At 32.8% G+C, this 18,502-nt stretch overlaps 1 protein-coding gene across 1 annotated transcript; it reads left to right on the top strand.

The window, feature by feature from the left end:
• Positions 1-14,951: 14,951 nt before the first annotated feature.
• LOC115954863 (basic leucine zipper 61-like) lies at positions 14,952-18,174 on the top strand. The gene is made up of 4 exons (XM_031072831.1): positions 14,952-15,737; positions 16,100-16,190; positions 16,351-16,477; positions 17,598-18,174. The coding sequence occupies exons 1-4, from the start codon at positions 15,157-15,159 to the stop codon at positions 17,753-17,755; spliced, it is 957 nt and encodes a 318-aa protein (XP_030928691.1). The 5' UTR covers positions 14,952-15,156; the 3' UTR covers positions 17,756-18,174.
• Positions 18,175-18,502: the final 328 nt, after the last annotated feature.

Below are 18,502 nucleotides of genomic sequence, written 5' to 3'. Positions count from 1 at the left end.
TAGGTTAGCTGGATCTCATTAATTTATTGCTTCCTGGTGAGAAATTAGATTTTCTGCTCTTTTCATATATCAGACGACATGTCTTTCTCCCATCAAAAAAAAAAAAAAAAAAAAAAATGACATGTCTTTCTCAAGGTTGAGCAAATTGGTAGTGGCAAGTTTACTGCTACAATAGGAGTTGTGGGGGAGGATTTTGTTCCACGCCCCGCAAGCTTATTGTCCTCTTTGGGGAGCCAAGCCTGCAAGGTTTTGGTTCTCGGCCCCGAGTATGGAAGTCTAGGATTTTCACCTCAAGTCAAGGGCTTTATCTTGTAGCCATTTTGGCTTGACACCTTTATCTCACATCGGTTGGAGATACGCCCCACTCATATATCAAGTATGTCTTTTAACATGACCCAATGTATGTTATTGTTTTGTGTAGAATAACATTTATATCCAAATAAAACTCAAAATAATTATTTCCTTTCATAAACTAGTTTTTTAAACTTAAATAAAGTTGTGCTGCACATATCTTCTTTTTGTAGTACTAAAATAATTTATAATTGATTTTGTACTAAATTTCTTAACAATATCTCTTTCAATAAGTTAAACAATCACTTAAAAACTCTTCTTTTTTTTTTTTTCTTTTTTTTTTAATCTTGTTCTAAAATTTTGTTTAAACAATTTAAATGGTTAAAAATATGTAATCTAAATCCAGATCAGGTAATAAGGTGATAATTCCTTAGATTCAAATCTGAGTTTTTTTAATGGTTTAGAATATAAAGTTTTAGAATTTGGGATATATAATTGGACAATGATTTCTGAATTTTCAACACCATTTCTTTTAAACTATATATGTATTAAAAGGAGATGGTTTCCCTAAAATCATCTTTAGACAAAAAAAAAAAAAAAAAAAATTATAACCTAATTATATAACCAACTTAAAAATTTTGGAAACTTAAAGTTACTTTTAAATCACTTTTATAACAATTTAAAATAAAATAAAATAAAAAAATTGAGGCTTTTGCTTTTAGAAGAGAGAAGGTTTAATTTTAAAAGGGATTTGTCAATATATTTGTGAAAGCATATGTTTTTATGTAATTTACATATGACACGAATATATAACTGTTAGAGATGATGACTAAATAACATATTAGACCTTCAAATGAGCGGTGGTATAATTTTTGTAAAAAAAAAAGCCAAGGTTTTTTTTTTTTTTTTTTTTTTTTTTTTTTTTTTGCGGGGGAAAAAAAATGCCAAGGTGACGTTAACTAAATGACCATATATTCTATAATTTTAGTAGTATTAGTTGAAAGGAAATTAAAAAGTCAAAAGGGGCCATTGCTCTCCCCTCCCTTCATGTGTTGGATACTTTGATACTTTATTTTTTCTAAACTTAATTTTCATAAAATATCATTATTAGGTCCGAAAAATACTAAATTACATTTCTTCAAAATTTCATCTAGAATCCTGGGGAACAATGCCGATTAAGTCAATTTAAGTTGATTATATAGAAAAATATCAAATTCCCCATTTTGGATTTTTGTTCACAAAAATTTAACTACAATTAACCTAATTTGACTAGATTTGTCCAAATGTTAATCGAGCTCTAAACATAACAAGACACAAAATTTTAAGTTTTTTATAATAAAATGTGTTCCAAGACACTTTAACCAAGCCTGATCAGGTTGGATCATGGTTGACTGAAGTTTAACCAAGATTTGATAAAAAATTAGACCGTCCTAGTAAATTGATGTCTATATGAAAAGAAGTGCTGGAGATACACACTTTTGCACAATTTTGTGCCACAACTCGTCACATGGCGAGTTGTGGTTGGTTAGAGTGTGCCCCCACTAACACACTCTAACCAACCACAACTCGCCATGTGACGAGTTGTGGCACAAAGTTGTGCAAAAGTGTGTATCTCCAGCATTTCTCTTATATAAAAGATCATGAAATTCCATTTACATGATGATTGGTGGGTTCGACATATAGAAATTCCTCATGAATAAGGAAAACTCACACAACTACAAAAAGTGAGATTTTGGACCAAAACATGATTAATTGGTGGTGTTACCATACTTTTAATTTTTCAAATCGAGATCTTTGAACTTCAAAGCCGATATATTTTAAAAATTGGTGTTACAAGCTTTCTGATGATACCTTGTTTGTAGCAATTCGAGGTTAGAACTTAGAAGGCCAAGAACGAAGTTCATGAAAGTGGGAAGTAACTTGAAAAATTCTCATTTTTGTCCGCAAAATCAGCTCAAGGTGCCGACTTTTGCCAAAGATGTGCCACGAACTGCGTATATTTGATTTGAAAATTTTGTACTTTATGAATCTAAGCATTTTCCTCTAAATCTTGGTTCAAATGGCATCGCAAGATCATCTCTAGATTTTTGGAAATTAATTGGACAAAATGAGAAAAAACCATTTTCAAAAGAGAAATGCTATGTCCACAACATTTTCATAACAAATCTTAAGTTGTTGTTATTGATTATTATTGTTGGGGTAAAAAAGTAATCTTAGTGGTAAGTTCAAATTTGAACCAATAACAATTTACCAACTACGATTTGTTGTGAAAATATTATGAAAATGTTACAGACGTAATACTTCTCTTTTCAAAATCTGACAATTTGAACTACCTAACTTCCCACTTGAATAACTATTTTTTGAATATTGAATCAAATTGCACAAAGTTAATATCTTTGAAAAGTAGACATCATAATCCTTCCAATGATGCCAAAAAGACTCAAGATAGAGGTTAGAAAGGCCATTAAACAAGTGCACAAAATTTGTATTTGAGAATGGTAAAATTTTAAATAAACTAATAGTTGAAAAAAAAAGAGGTTCACACTGTATGTGTGCCCTTCTAGATGGGCTTACATGTGGTATGTGTTTCTGCCTAAAGGATTTTATTCTCTCAATAACTAAAGTTCTCCTATTTGTGGGTTCCAATTAGCTCAATTGGTAAAATCTCTAATAATTGTATAAAAGATTTGGGGTTCAATCCCCACCTATACACCAAAAACCAATTGGTGTATTGGTCTAATGATAAAAAACTATTATCAAGAGCGGACGTTATAGGTTGAAACTCTCTCAAAGTCCTCCTATTCAGTCAAAGGGGATGAATTCTAGAGCCTTAAACCCCATTTCTCTAATCCCTAAACCTCTCTAAACGCCTTAAAACACAACTACTAATCAATTCCATCAAATCATCAAAATTGTCTTCATCCATATGAATAAATATCATCTCCCTTAAAATTGTCTTCATCAAAATTGTCACTCTTTTTGCTATAAAGGAGGAGAGTATCACCCTTTTTGGCCTCAAATCTTTACATTTGATATGCATTAGAGCATCCACATTTGTGGAGCCATAATTTTAGCTATTTGGCTCTACCAAAAGCTATTTTATTTATTTTACATTTTCACTTTACAAAGCACCCAATATCAGTGGTTTTGTTTTAGCTTTCAACACAATAAAATAATATAAACAACACAATAAAATAATATATCTACTACAATAAACAACAACCACCACTACCAACAAAATAAAATAATATAACATTTTAATAAAATATTATTATTTGGTTTACCTTCTTAGCTATGGTGCACAACCATCTTCAGTTGTGCACTATACCTCCACCATTGTAGCATGTTTTTTATCTTTGGTGGTGCTAAAAAGTTAAAAATAGCAATATGGTTTTTTAGCACCACCAATAATAATGCTCTTATAGAGAAAAAGATATGTGCAACTTCTGTCCGAATGGGGCGTAAAACACCTATTTTACACCCTTTAATCAAATTGCGCCACATCAACTTATTGTAAATTGAAAAAAAAAAAAATTCTTACCGCACATAATCTTGCCTCTAAAAATTCATATACCAACAAAATTGTATCTTCCTCCTAAAGAACCAACCAAATCTCCAAGCCAGCTAAGATACAACCCCAGCCGCCGGAGATGTTGCCTAAAACCTTTGGAGATGCTGCCAAAATCTACCAAAGAATCCGCCACAGAATCTGCTCATTCTAAAGAACCATCGAACCTACAAGCCACTTGAGTAGTCAGAACTTCCAAAAGCTGCTGGAGACGTCGCCACTGACCTCTAAGTTTCTTTTTTCCTGATTTTTTTTTCTTTTTTCCAATTTTCATTATCCAAGGTACAATCTTTTTAATTTTTCTAATTTTGCACATGTGGGTTATAAAAATATATATCCAATCTGGGTTGTGTGTAAGTTTGAATCTAGGTTTTGCTCAAGATTTGCATATGGGATAAGGTTGTGGATTTTGTTGAGGGAAGACAAGGTCTTGGTATCTCTACTGTTTGTAGGTGATTAAATTTTGAGGATTTTGCTTTTGCATGTGGGTCTTGGAAATAGGTTTCTTGGTCTATCGTGGGGTTTGTTTTTGTTTTTAAGGTTTTCTAAAATAAAATTTAGAGAGAGGAAGAGAGGTCACCAATTCATTGACAGTGGTGGACCGTTGGTGGAGTGGTCACCAATTCTTTGTCTCCGATAACATTACCGTTGCCAACATCAACACAAGCATCCAAATTTTTTTTTTTTTTTTAATGAGATTAATTGGGTGTTGACATGGTGTTATACTATTGGTGGCATAAACAAACTCCGTGTCCATACTTGTTTCTTGTCTTTGGAAAAGCATCTCTGATTCTTTGATTTTCTATTTACCTCTTTTCTCATCTACTTTCTCAGCGGGATTTGGATCCTGCGAGAAAAAATTATCTATGTCAAAAAGGGAAAATGTAAAAAATTTAAAGGTTAATTTTTTTTATTGGTCTAGCTCCAAGGGTTGAGAGTAAAAGTGAACTTTTCAAGTTTCATTCTCAACCATTAAAATTGGTATTGTACAAGATCTCAATTCCTTGATGACAATAATGTTGTTAGGCTTTATCTTAATTGATCTCTCTATTTTCACTCATTAATCTCAACTAAGGCTATGTTTGGCTCTATATAAATTCATTTCCGAGTGTAAAATGGGTTCAGGGAAAATATTTTTGGGTAAGGAAAATGCTTTCAATGTGTTTGGTTGCGCCATGGAAAATAGGGTAGAAAACAATTTCCAATGTTTGGCTATTGCGGAAATAGTTTTATCGTATTCATTTTCCCATGTTTGGTTTGTTCAAAAAATTCATGGAAAATATGAAATGAATAGCAAATAAAAACCTGCATTCTTGTAACAATCTAAACAGATATTGTACTCATCCACTTCAACATAAACAAAGAGCATCTAATAAATAGTTTCATAATATTCATATCAATAAGCACATAATGTAGCATTCACCATTGGAGGTGAGCCTCCATGGTCTACAAAAATGATACCTACACATGGTATCTAAACAGTACACATGTGCCCTAAATGCTTACACTAAACATACATAACTTGGGTAATTGTATCATCCCAAGCACACAAAATACTACATCCTATAGTCAAGGTATGTAACTGTTATCCCTTAGAGCACAACAATCCACAAGATATACATACCATTATCGTATGTCTAAAGTTAGAAATACATACATAGCCTGCTTATACTAGCTGATGTTTATAGATAATACAATACTGTCACATGTATGGTACAATCAGAGGTGAATACTAGTACTACAACATATTACCAAAAAGAAAAACTACCATCACAGTAAACACCAAACAGAGTTGTCAAAGTCGAGTAAAAAAATAACTATCCATCCAAAGCTTCCTCAACTTAGCATTCTTAGCCAAAAATCCCCTAGCTGCCTTCTTATTTTCACACAGATGGTCAAAGGCAGTTGTGAACATATCTTCACTATACCCATCTGACGCCATGGCCTTCACCTCAGAGTAAAAACTAGTGTAATCAACAGGCCCTCAACTGATTTCTTTCAAGGTCACAACAATTTCCTTAAGCTGGTCAGATAGATCAGCAAGAACACTATCATCACTGGGAGGTGCACAGCCTCTCTTGCAGGACTTTGAAGCTGTGGACCCGTTAGTGGATGATTCTACCACATTCTTCTCCTTGTCCCCCTTATCCAACACACCCTCCTTGCCATTGTCGGCCACATTCTCAGTGTCATCACCATTCTCTTACTATGTGTCAAGATCAACGTATGACTTAGAAAAGTTGCTTGTGGCCGTATGATTTAGAAAAGTTACTTGTGGCCATATCCTTACCCACTACAAGGGCCAACTCATCATACATCTCTACCCTCTTGTTCAAAAACTCGACATACTTATGATGCTTCTGTAAGGGAGAAAGGAACGTAGAAAATTCAATATTCACTTCAATCATCATAATTGACTCATACAAATGCCATATTCACTTATATAATCAATATTTACTAACATAACTTAGCATATCTTCACTATACCCATCCAACGCCATGGCCATCACCTCAAGGTAAAGATTGGTACAAGCCCTCGGTTGATTTCTTTCAAGACCATAACAATTTCCTTAAGCTGATCAGACAGATCAACGAGAACACTATCATCACTAGGAGGTGCACAGCCTCTCTTGCAGGACTTTGAAGCTGTGGACCCGGTAGTGGATGATTCTACCACATTCTTCCCTTTATCCCCCTTATCCATCACACCCTCCTCGCCATTGTCGGCCACATTCTCAGTGTCATCACTATTCTCTTGTTGTGTGTCAAGATCAACGTATGACTTAGAAAAGTTGCCTGTGACCATATCCTTATCCACTACAAGGGCCAACTCATCGTACATCTCTACCCTCTTATTCAAAAACTCGGCATACTTACGATGTGTCTGTAAGGGAGAAAGGAACGTAGAAAATTCAATATTCACTTCAATCATCATAATTGACTCATATAGATGCCATATTCACTCATATAATCAATATTTACTAACATAACTTAGTACATATCGCAGAAGCATCAAAACAATACTATATTAACAAAATATTGTTGGAAGCCATACCATAACTTCCTCCTGATAAGTCTTAGCATCGTATGTGATTATCTTAAGGTTGTCATTCCATCCAAATCCACTCTTCTTCCGAAGAGTTTGGATGGTACTCCACATATTCCTTAACGTACATAACCAGTTCTCCACAAATAAGGGGTAGCACTCTACCCTAAACTGAGCAAAGATGGCCTTTGCTACAATGGCAAAGGAGCCTGCCTTGAAAGTGTTTGAGGGCTTGTTGCCCTTTATAGCCTCTTCGGCAAGCAACGTAAGCATGGTAGTATGCATTGGTGGTAAACACCTGAACTGCTTAAAGCCCACCTTCTCCTCCTCTTTCTCTTTCGACATTGCTACATATAAAAATTGTATAGTGAGAGTAAAATTTAATAATTATTGTGCATATGAATAACAAAACAAAGACACATACAACCATGCTTATTTGAGGAAAAAATGCATTAACATCAATAAACCTACAGATGTGCAGAAAAAACAAAACAACTATTGGAAATAACAATGTAATACTAAAAATAATTATCCTTACGCCACCACAAGTCTATAGTAAATACATTGTCCTTACATAACAGTTAGTTATAATTCTCAATGTAATCAATCATAGAAAAATACATTACATATTACAATTATAGAAATCTGAATCACACATTTTTAAAGTACTACTCTCCACTCCTGGTATAATCAGACCACATGGCTTGGCATATCTCATCTCTATTAACATTCCACACTCTACTTTTTTAAGTGGAGTCCCGACGTGAACATGTTTCTAGTTCTCCACCACTAGACTCTACTTGGTTCATTGTAGCTTCCATAATACAATCAGTAGAATCAAACCCCATAATGTGATTATGAATCACGCAACATTCTAATACTACTTCCACTTGGGTTTCAAAAGACCAAAATGGTTTTGCATCCAAGACTCGGAAACGTTTCTTCAATACTCCAAACCTTCACTCAATGGTAGTTCTTAAGGATGAGTGACAAAGGTTGAACAATTTACATTAATTCTCAGGAGGATGATCACTAAACTCTTTCAAGTGATGTCGAACACTCCAATAAGGTGACAAAATTCCATTTTTATTACCATACCCAACATCACCAAGATAATATTTACTTACATATATTGAAAGATAAACCGAAATCACTCCTATTCTTTAGTAAAACGAACAAAATTTATTAAAACTAATAAACCCAAAAGGTGAAGTAATCCTATAATACTTTCAGGAATTGAAAATTCCTCTAGCCAAATGAATGCATCATTTAACACACGTGAATCATATATACTGCCTTTCCATCCAGCCAATACATAAGTGAACTTCAAGTCAAAACTAATGGTAGCTAACACATTTTGAGTGCTTCCATCTTTGCGACCACGAAACTTTCCTTGTATTTCAGGTGGCATAGATGCACGAACATGTGTACCATCTATTGCTCCAACACAATCCTAATATTCGACAAATATAATGGTTTAAAAAAATACACAAAATCTTCATAATTACAAAAATAAACAAATTTTTAATATTTACCTTAAAATATGGGTAGAACCTTCTGCTATCCCTTATCTCTTGGGATGTATCTTCGCTAGACAGTCTTACTAGAGCTCTATATAATTTCAGAATCCCCTTAAGAACAACCCTAAAATATCTATGAATAGTTTTAGTCGATCTATGGAACCGACTACCAATTACACGGATCCTCACATTATGACCAATTATGTGTAAGAAAATTAGCACTTGCTCCCTAACGGACATGTGAACAGTCAGCCATATGTGCTCCCCTTGAGTTAGAATGTCACATAACTAGTGGAAAACTATAGGCTTCATCCTAATTTGACTTACATAATGTCTCTCACTTCTATGCAAAATACTATTTATGTAATGCTTTCTTTTAGCTACATGATTAACATAAGGTGCCCTATGCAGTCGTTTACGCTGCAATTTCCTTAACAATGCAACCCCCACAAGGAGGACAGATGAAACTAAGGCAAGAATTGCTGCTTTAGTTTTTTTCTTTAACTAAAAATAACAAACACTGTGGTATAAGAGGTACATAAACAAGCATGCTATTTTAGATATTACACAGTGTATAGAACATCATAATGACAAAACAACACAACACACCTTGTCAACCAATACAACAACGTAATCTCTAACGCAATCAGTATATACAGCCATGCTTAGTTTTTGTTAAACCATCTAAATTCACATAAATATTGTAACAAGCCCAATTCAAGAACAATGCTAAATTCAGTTTACAAAAATATGCACAAGCTACCATATACCTTCACAAACACTTATTACATATAACATTATGCACATATATTTTATATACAAATAAATATATAAATAACTATAAATAAATAAATATATATATATATATATATGAATATGAATATCTAAATAAATAAATAAATATATATATATATATAGCGAATCTGGTACAGGGATATGGAGTGGTGGGTTTGAGGAATGGGTTTAAGTGGTGGGTTTAAGGGATGGGTTTGAGGAGATGGTGTCCGAAGTGGGACAGATCGGGTGTTGGGATGCTAAAATTGATGTGGGTTTAGTTGCAGTGGGTAGATTAGGTACATGCATTGCTCGATCTAGGCTTGTTTCGTCGGAGTTGGGTTTAAGCAAGATGAAGGAGATGAGGATGGACAAGGAGAGAAGAAAAGAAAGGAAGAAAAGGAAAATAGTACTCACTGTCGCGTGGAGGGGAAGAGGACAGTGCGATCTGACCGTCGAACCTTGCTTGGGTTGTCTTCTACTCGTGTCACTTTGAGCTCTCTCTCTCTCTCTCTCTCTCTCTCTCTTCGGGTGTTTGAGTCCAGAAATAGAATAAAGAATTGATGTGTAAAACATTTTACGAGTTAGCTTGGTGTATTTTTCAGTCAACTAAAAATGATTTTTAGTCTGACCTTATTTGCATGTGCACCCAAACACGCATCAAGGTGTAAAATAATTTCTCAATTCCATTCACACCAGAAACAAACACAGCCTAAGTTTAAAGTCTATCCAAAATTGGTGTAAAACTAAGGGTTTATACCATCCAATAAAATAAAAACACATCAACATTTCACCAAAAACTGAATACACCTTACCACACACAATCACAATTGGAAACCCACACACCCAAACATGAAATGGGTTTGATGATTTCATAATTCCTTGAGTTCATGGTTATATAATAGAATGATTATGTGATTGAATGATTAAATTATGAATACCTTGGGATTTGTTGAATTTCATGCCATACGGCTATTTTCTCTTGAATTAGATGTGTATAGACTCATAGTCGTATGGCATATGAACATGATGAAATGAATATATATGCATGTAAACCTTATATACATACACATATATCTACTCATGTTCATATGATCATTCATGATTTATGATGTACAATGTGAATGATTGTCATTTGAAGGCAAAGATAAGTATGCATAACAATATGTGTTAGCATGTACATATAGCATTAGATGTTAGCATGTACATATCCCAATATGTGTGAGTACGAAAACCTCCTCTTTCATGATTAAGTGAAAATCTAAAAATATATTTTAAGCATATCATAGACACTCTCATTTTGTACTGGTTAATAATCTTTTAGTCCCTAACTCCAATGAGGAACTTAGAAAATGTCTACCAAGTATAATTGTAGTATTCTCGATATTTGGAGGTAATCACAATTCACAACTTAAATGTTCTAAAAAAAATACTTCAAAAAATGATGTAGAAAAATGAAAATTCTTACTTTTTCCTACAATTTGTTGAACTACAATGAATGTTTTAGTGAGGTTTTTTCCATTAGAAAGTAGACAGCCAAGGCTTCAAAATAAACACAAATTTGAATTTAAATCAAGTGAGGAAAACCATTTTGAAGTTTGGGAAACAATATATATCATCAATGTGACATACAATTGCTTTAGAGGGGCAACTGTAGACAATTTGTTTTGTATCAGTTAATAATTTTTAGTCCTCAACCCTAATGTTGACATCAAATTTTTTGTTTGGGATCGACCCCATGAACCATTTAGGAGGCCTTGTTGACATGTGTGAGTGTGTGATAATGTGTAAGTATCAGCTATTCTTTTTTATTTTTTCCTTATAATTTCATTTTAGGAGTCGTCACCAACCATAGGATTTCTAGATGTAATTTGACATTTATGTCTAATTCTGTTCATTTTATTTAGATTCTAAAAAAAAAAAAAAATTTTTTTAGATTCTAAAAAAAATAATTTTATTTCCTAATTAACTAAAAGATACCCCAAGGGCTCTTAAGCTAAAAGGGAGAAAATATCTCGAAAAAAATATAAAAACTTGAAAGTTTGGTTATATATAGAGAAGGTGTTACCGTGTTAAGCACCCCAAAAGGGCCAAAACATCTATTTAAAATGGTATCTTGTTTTGATTCAATTTAATTGTCCATTATTTTGAAAGATAACTTGACATATAGTTGACATTTATTATTATTATTATTATTTTCTCATAAAAAACATTTGAAAATAACTTCACATGCAATTTTTTATATATACAAAATGAAAAAAAAGAAAAAAAAAAGAAAAGAAAAGAGGAAATCCTTATGATTCTATCTTGTCTAATAGGAACAAATTAATGGATGGAACTACGTAATGTGGTCACCACTTGTTTTTTAAGTATATATATAAATATAATTGAAATAAATGGAGATCTATATCTGGTATAATTGGTACAAATGGATGGAACTGTGCAATGTGGTCACCACCCCACCTTTCTTTCTTAATTAGTGTGTTTGCGCGTTCTCTTTCTGGACCTTTTATTATTATCCGATTATTTTTTTAGGGGGAAAAAAAAAATAAAAACAAGTAGGGTCTTCTTCGCTCCTCCCACGTGCAATAATGCTTCTTTTTTATTCAGTTCACAAACAGTCCTTTCCCTCTCCCCTCTCCTGTACGGTACTTAAGAATTTTTGGGATCCTTCAATTAAATGAAAATTCAGAGAGGATTGAGATTAGAGAGAGATTATTATATATGTATTAGGTAATTCACTTGAAAGCTACCATTGGAATGCACATGCAAACCATTTTATTAGCATTTACATGTGGGAATCTTATACTCTTCTTTTTCTTTTATTCTTTTAACAAAATTATAATTGCAATTTAAAAATAAAAAATAAAAAACTTTTTTTAAAGGTTTTACATATAAACAATTAAGCTAAAAGATTGTGTTTATTTGTCACGAATTTTTCTTCAGTAAAAAATAAAATAAGTTAATGCTATTTTTTTTTTTTTTTGAAGAGAAGTTAATGCTAATTAAGTGAATACTTAAAAAAATCTTTAGGTAAAGAAATAAGTTAAAAATAAAAGTAATGGGTGGATGGAACTGAATTTAGAAGTCAAGTTAAAGGAATGGGTGGATCGAACTCGATCTCATCCCTTTGGAGGAGACAGCAAATAGATTAGAGGTCTTGATTAGCGTAACAGTACATTATATCTTAGCCAAAATATTGATATCTATATATATATTTTCTTAGATAAAGGCTATATTGGTTGGGTGGTGATTATATAAAATAATCATGCTAATATTATAGAGCAGAACATGGCATTTTTTTTTTTTTTTGAGAAAGAGCAGAACATGGCATTAGTTGCATAGTGGAAGTTTATCATTTTATGGGCATTGACCAAATATTTATTTATTTATTTAATTATTTTGATACAATACAAACCCGTGGTGTTCAAATGCTTACTTAATAATTTCATATGCATACATTAAGAAAATAAAACCCTTCCCCAAAGAAAAGGGGAAATAGAAATGACAATTGACAGACAAATTGTTAATTAGTTAATAAACAAAGGGGATTACTTGGCATGCATTCTAACTTTTCAATTAATCATTATTAGCGTCTCCTAAGTACTTAGATTAATAAATTCCAACATGATCAGATGATGGAAGGTACCAAGAAATTTAAGAGAGAGAGAGAGAGGCAAAAAGGGACACAAATCCTCCCATGTGAGTCTGATTTGGGGACAAAGCAAAGAAAGGTGGGCTCTTACAAGTTAGAAGCAATTCACATGGGAGGGAGGAGGACATATGATTCTTCTTAGCCCTCTTTCTTTCACAGCTCATCCTCCCCCTAAGTCCTACATCTTCCCACTATATTCCCCCTATCCATTATATATATATATATATATATATATATATCTTTCTAATAAGACTTCCTCCTGTATATGCAACTAGTCCACAATAATATGCATGCATAACTTGACGATTAATAGAGTATGATCTTATACCATTCTAATTCATCATGACCCTACCCCCCACCTTTTTTTTCCCCTCAAATTGACCCTGACCCATTTGATTCCTTAAATTCTTTCCTTCAACAAATTAATCCAACCTTAAAAAAAAAAAAAAAAAAAAAAAAAAAAAAAATCTTTGGTAGCTCCTATATTCCTATGATCTAATTTCTTTTTGCTGAACCCATTAATTGATCCTAATTTCTTTGGTAGCATGAGCTTATGCTAATTTCTTTAGTACCTCATATTTATATACCCAACAATGATAAAAGTGGAAATTGATCCCATTAATTGATCCTAATTTCTTTGGTAGCATGATCTAATACTAATTTCTTTAGCCCCTCATATTTATATGCCCAACTATGATAAAAGTGGAAATTCATCCTAAGTCACCATCATCTTAAGAAATCAATTTGGAATAAAAATCCTCTATCCCATTTGGATTTGAGGATTCAAAGAAAAAATATTGATAATTGATGGTTATGGGAGTAGGGATTTAAAGCTTACATAGATGTATTTGTTAGAAATAACATGAATTACTAGCTAGTTAAGGTACAAGACTCTTGGTAATACTAGTATAAGTCAATTAATATAAATTCTATAACACATTGTGATGTAATCTTTGGAACTTTCCTAAAAATAAAATATTTGTGATATTATGGATTTGAGATGAAATCTTACACATAATTATTTCAAATCCACATATTAATAAATAAATAAAAAATTTTCAAAATTTTCATCAAATGAAAAAAATTCTATCATTTCATACCCTTTTTTTTTTTTTTTTTTTTTTTTTGATGGCAATCATTTCATACCTTAACTAAGTCATTTAAACTATAGATTGCAATTCAAATCCTTATCTTAAAATTCCTTTATCAAGAAAATTCATTACTATTCTAATTTATACTCTACCAGCCAAATATCTTATTTATTTCTATTTTAAACTTTGATTACTTTCTAAGGAAGAGAAAGAAAAAGAGAGAGAGAGAGAGAGATATGATAGACTGTCATTGACAAAACATAAAAATAAAAATAAAAAGTGGGATTTATTATTTTTACTTGAAATATTTTAGAACCACAAATTATTTCACATCAATTTTTACAACTATTCATGTGACTAATTGTGAGTAATAGAAAAAATATGGTAAGTACATTTGAAAGTGACAAATAACCGATGACCCAATCATATAATATATTTGTAAAAAAAAAAAAAAAAAAAAAAGTACAATCCTATAGTCAGTTAGTAACTTTTTTTTTTTTTGGCTGAATAAGTTAGTTACTGTTTTTATTCAAAGAATTGTGACACAAAATTTGATAGAATAGTGGGGCATGAGATGAAGATGATGAAGGGAAAATCCAATGGTCAAAAGGCACTTACACATATAAGACATCAATGCTAGATATGCATAGTAGATGGAGGGAAGTGAGAGTGAGAGACAAATATGGTAAGTGCATGTTGGTGATTAGATTAAAAAATAGTATTAAGGGTGATGGATGCCAAGGAGAGGGGTCACATCGGCACGTGGTGGCTGATTCCGCCAGTTATTAAAACTACACTGACGACTTTCCAGTGGAACCGTTGAGTCCCCCCCCTCCCCATTTCCCTTCCTTTCCTTTACCCCTCCCCAGCTGTTGCTAGCTGTCTCTAATCTCTCCCCATGTGATCACCCCCTCCAAAACCTCTGGGCCTTCTAAAGAGAGAGAAATAGAAGCAACAAATTAATGCCGTGTTTGTGTTTGTGTTTGTGTTCCTCCTCCCCCTCTTTTAGTCTTCCTTTCCTCAGTGATTTTAGGACTCCCAAGATTTTTGTTTTTCTTGCTTGCTTGCTTACTTATTCTGATTAATGAATGTTACTAGTGAGCACACATCTGTTTTTGTTTTTGTTTTTGTTTTTGTTTTGATTGGTCAGATTGGTTTCTCTCTCTTGTACATAAAGCACGCATTTTTCGCTCTCTATTTTTGTGTGTCATATGGCACAATTACCGCCCAAAATACCAAGCATGACTCAAAATTGGCATTCATCTCCTCACCAACGAATGCCAATTATAGCAAACTTCATTCCCACAAACCATAACACCAACAACAACACCCAACATCATCAACAACAACAACAACAACAACCTCCCTCTTGGATAGATGAGTTCCTCGACTTCTCATCCGCCCGACGCGGATCCCACCGTCGGACTGTGAGCGATTCCATTGCCTTTCTGGAAGCCCCATTCATTGAAGAATGCCGGAATTCTAGCACCGCGGTAGTCATGCATGGGAATAATGGTTTTGACCGTTTGGACGACGAGCAGCTCATGTCAATGTTCTCCGATGATTTATCGGTCACACTTCCGCCTACTGTGTCGTCTTCCAACCCGTCCACGCCATCCGATCACAACAGCAATATTGATGATGACAACAAGCCAATGCCACTAGAACAGCAGCAACAGCCTAAAGCTGAACCAGGAGAGGTGGAAAGCTCATGCAATACTGACCCACAAGCGCCACCGCCCTCCGCAACCCCCACCGGAGACTCCATCACCGATCCTAAGAGGGTTAAAAGGTAATCACAATATTGATAACCCACGTCTTACAATACCTAAATTCTAACTTAGTCTTTTTTTTTTTTTTTTTTTTTTTTTTTTTTTTTTGTCTATCAGGCCAGGGTTGAAATTCTATCAACATAAAAAAAAAAGGAACTAATTAGTGTTTTTCCTTGACAGTAAAAAATAGTTATTATAAAGTAGAACCGTAAATTTTTAAATTCTATTGAGGTTATAATTTATAAAACAATTTAGAAACTATAGTTGTTCGCTAAAACATTACTAGAAGAAGTATTGTTGGATCTATGGTGTAAAGGGAGCTAGCTAGATAGGTTTGAAATCAAATTATTGTTTTTATTAATTATTCTTGGGTTTGTATTAGAATCTTGGCAAACCGGCAATCAGCGCAAAGGTCTAGAGTTAGGAAGCTACAATATATTTCAGAGCTTGAACGGAGTGTGACAACGTTACAGGTACATAATATAATATACTTGCAATGAATAGATATAGTTAATTAGTTCATTTTTCTTTATTATGTGATATTTATTGTGGTCTAAAATGTATACTATTCAAATTAAATGCTATAAATATATGCTAAAAAATTTTCATTTAATTTTATAATGCAAATTGAAGACCGAAGTATCAGCGTTGTCACCACGGGTTGCATTCTTGGACCACCAGAGGTTGATTCTTAATGTTGATAATAGCGCTCTCAAGCAACGGATCGCTGCTTTGGCTCAGGATAAGATTTTCAAAGATGGTAAGAACTTCTTTAATATTTTAATAAATAACACATTTCCTCCAACTGCAATTCCATTAATGCAATCATGAAGTACCATGATTTCTAAGTACAAAAATTGCTTCCATGACCCATGACCACATGGGAATTAATGTTTTGGGATGGCTAAGTTTAAGATCCATGTGACATGAAATGATAAAGGTTGTAATTATTTTGTTTGACACGGAATCACCAAGTAAATTACTAATAACCCCTAGTAAATTTACAGTGAATTGAAACCATAATAGTACGAACCTAGCTATATATATAAGAAAAGCGTGCAGGTCTCTAAATTGTGTTTGGGATTAGGTTTTTTATTGGGAAGTTTATTTGTTGAAAGTTGACAAAAAAGCTTAACAACCGTACCCAAAATATTAAGATTTTAAAAAGTGGTATATAAACGAATAAGTTTATAAAAACTAATGAAGAAAAGTTAATACAGACAAACTCTTTTTTTTTTTTTTTTTTTGAAGGGCTGGTTTTCTTTTTTGATAATATTGAAGGGCAGGAAAATGTTACAATCTAATACCAGAAACACTACTCTTGCACATGCATAACTCCCTTAATCACTTTGGAAATTAATATTTGTTTAGAAGTGGCATTAGTAGGTGTCAGACTTTAGGATGGAAGGTGGTGGATACATAATATTAATGAGCAGATCTCTAATTTATATAATTGATTTTAAATGTGGAATAAGAATTGTATATAAGAAGATCAACACTTAGAAGATATGCAAATGATACTTTTATACTAAGAAAACACATTTTATAGTTTAGAATTATAGTTAACTGATTAAATTTATCATTTCATAATAATTTAAAATTTTTGAGACAATTTATAATTTATTATATATAATGTCAGATTCAGAATAGATGGCCATGAGTTGAAATCCTAACTCTATTCTACCCTCAATTAAAAAATAAATAAATAAAAGTTGAAAAATCTTATGTATTGTATCTCAGTGGGAAGTTTGGCATAATTAAATGTTTATGATAATCAATAATGTATCATTATTATTGAGTGGGCGGGGCATGCTTGTCTAAGAAATTTTTGTTTTTGTTATTGGTTGTATATATATATATATATATATATAATTAATTAGCTCATCAAGAGGCATTAAAGAAGGAAATAGAGAGATTGAGGGAAATCTACCACCACCAGAACCTTAAGAAGATGAGCAACCAAAATGCAGCACAACCACGACAGCCACCAACCTCTGCTCCCTTGGGCTGTACAAACACACAGCAGCTTATCAACTGAGGCTGAGAGAGTAGTGGCGCGCGCGCGTGTGAGAATCAGATCACGTACTGCTATTGTAGCTGCATTCTGCTAACAGGTGTTTTCACGTGATATTTGTTCCCACTTGTATGTTTATGTGGGACCTCTCTGACAAGCTTCCTAAGATTCAAAGGGCTTGGAATGGACACGTGGTTTTCTTAGATTGGGTGGTGAAAATATCTTGTTTTTTCCAGTAATGTTTTGGGGAAAATGGGATTGGTTTTTTTTTCTTTTTTCTTTTTTTGGTTAAATGTATTCATGACTACAGTATATTTTTTTTTCTTTTTTTTCATCTCTAATTTTCAATTAATTTTTTGAGGGGCAAAGTATGGTGGTTGTATTTGATAAAAGAAAGAGTTCAGGGCGAGGGATCGTTAATGTCTAATTATTGGATTTTTCTATGTGGTTTTATTTCCCTTAGGTCTAAAATTCTAATAATGTTTTATCTATGACTTCGGTTTTAATTCTTTTCTTGGAAAAATGTAAAAAATTTTGAGAAATATTTTACAATTCAGTTAAGAATTCCCAAATGAATATTCATGTTACATCGTAAAGTAAAGTATTGTTAAAAAAATTATAACTCACTATGTTTCATTCTTGATTGGATTGAAAGTATGGAGTGATTAACGCATGCTTATTCTTAATTTTTTGTGCTAATCCCAATAATTTATGAATATATATATCTTTTGTCTATCTTAATAGCAAATAGTATTATAGTATAAAACTTAT

The sequence above is a fragment of the Quercus lobata genome, chromosome 8 (assembly GCF_001633185.2).
Source record: "Quercus lobata isolate SW786 chromosome 8, ValleyOak3.0 Primary Assembly, whole genome shotgun sequence".
Classification (NCBI taxonomy): Eukaryota; Viridiplantae; Streptophyta; class Magnoliopsida; order Fagales; family Fagaceae; genus Quercus; species Quercus lobata.
Note: the sequence above shows the minus strand (reverse complement) of the source record. Positions and strands in the feature narration are given on the sequence as shown.

Coding starts and splice junctions, on each gene's coding strand:
- LOC115954863 (XM_031072831.1), top strand. CDS start 15,157: ATGGCACAATTACCGCCCAAAATACCAAGCATGACTCAAAATTGGCAT. Junction 16,191..16,350: donor GGAGTGTGACAACGTTACAG/GTACATAATATA, acceptor TGCAAATTGAAG/ACCGAAGTATCAGCGTTGTC. Junction 16,478..17,597: donor GGATAAGATTTTCAAAGATG/GTAAGAACTTCT, acceptor ATAATTAATTAG/CTCATCAAGAGGCATTAAAG.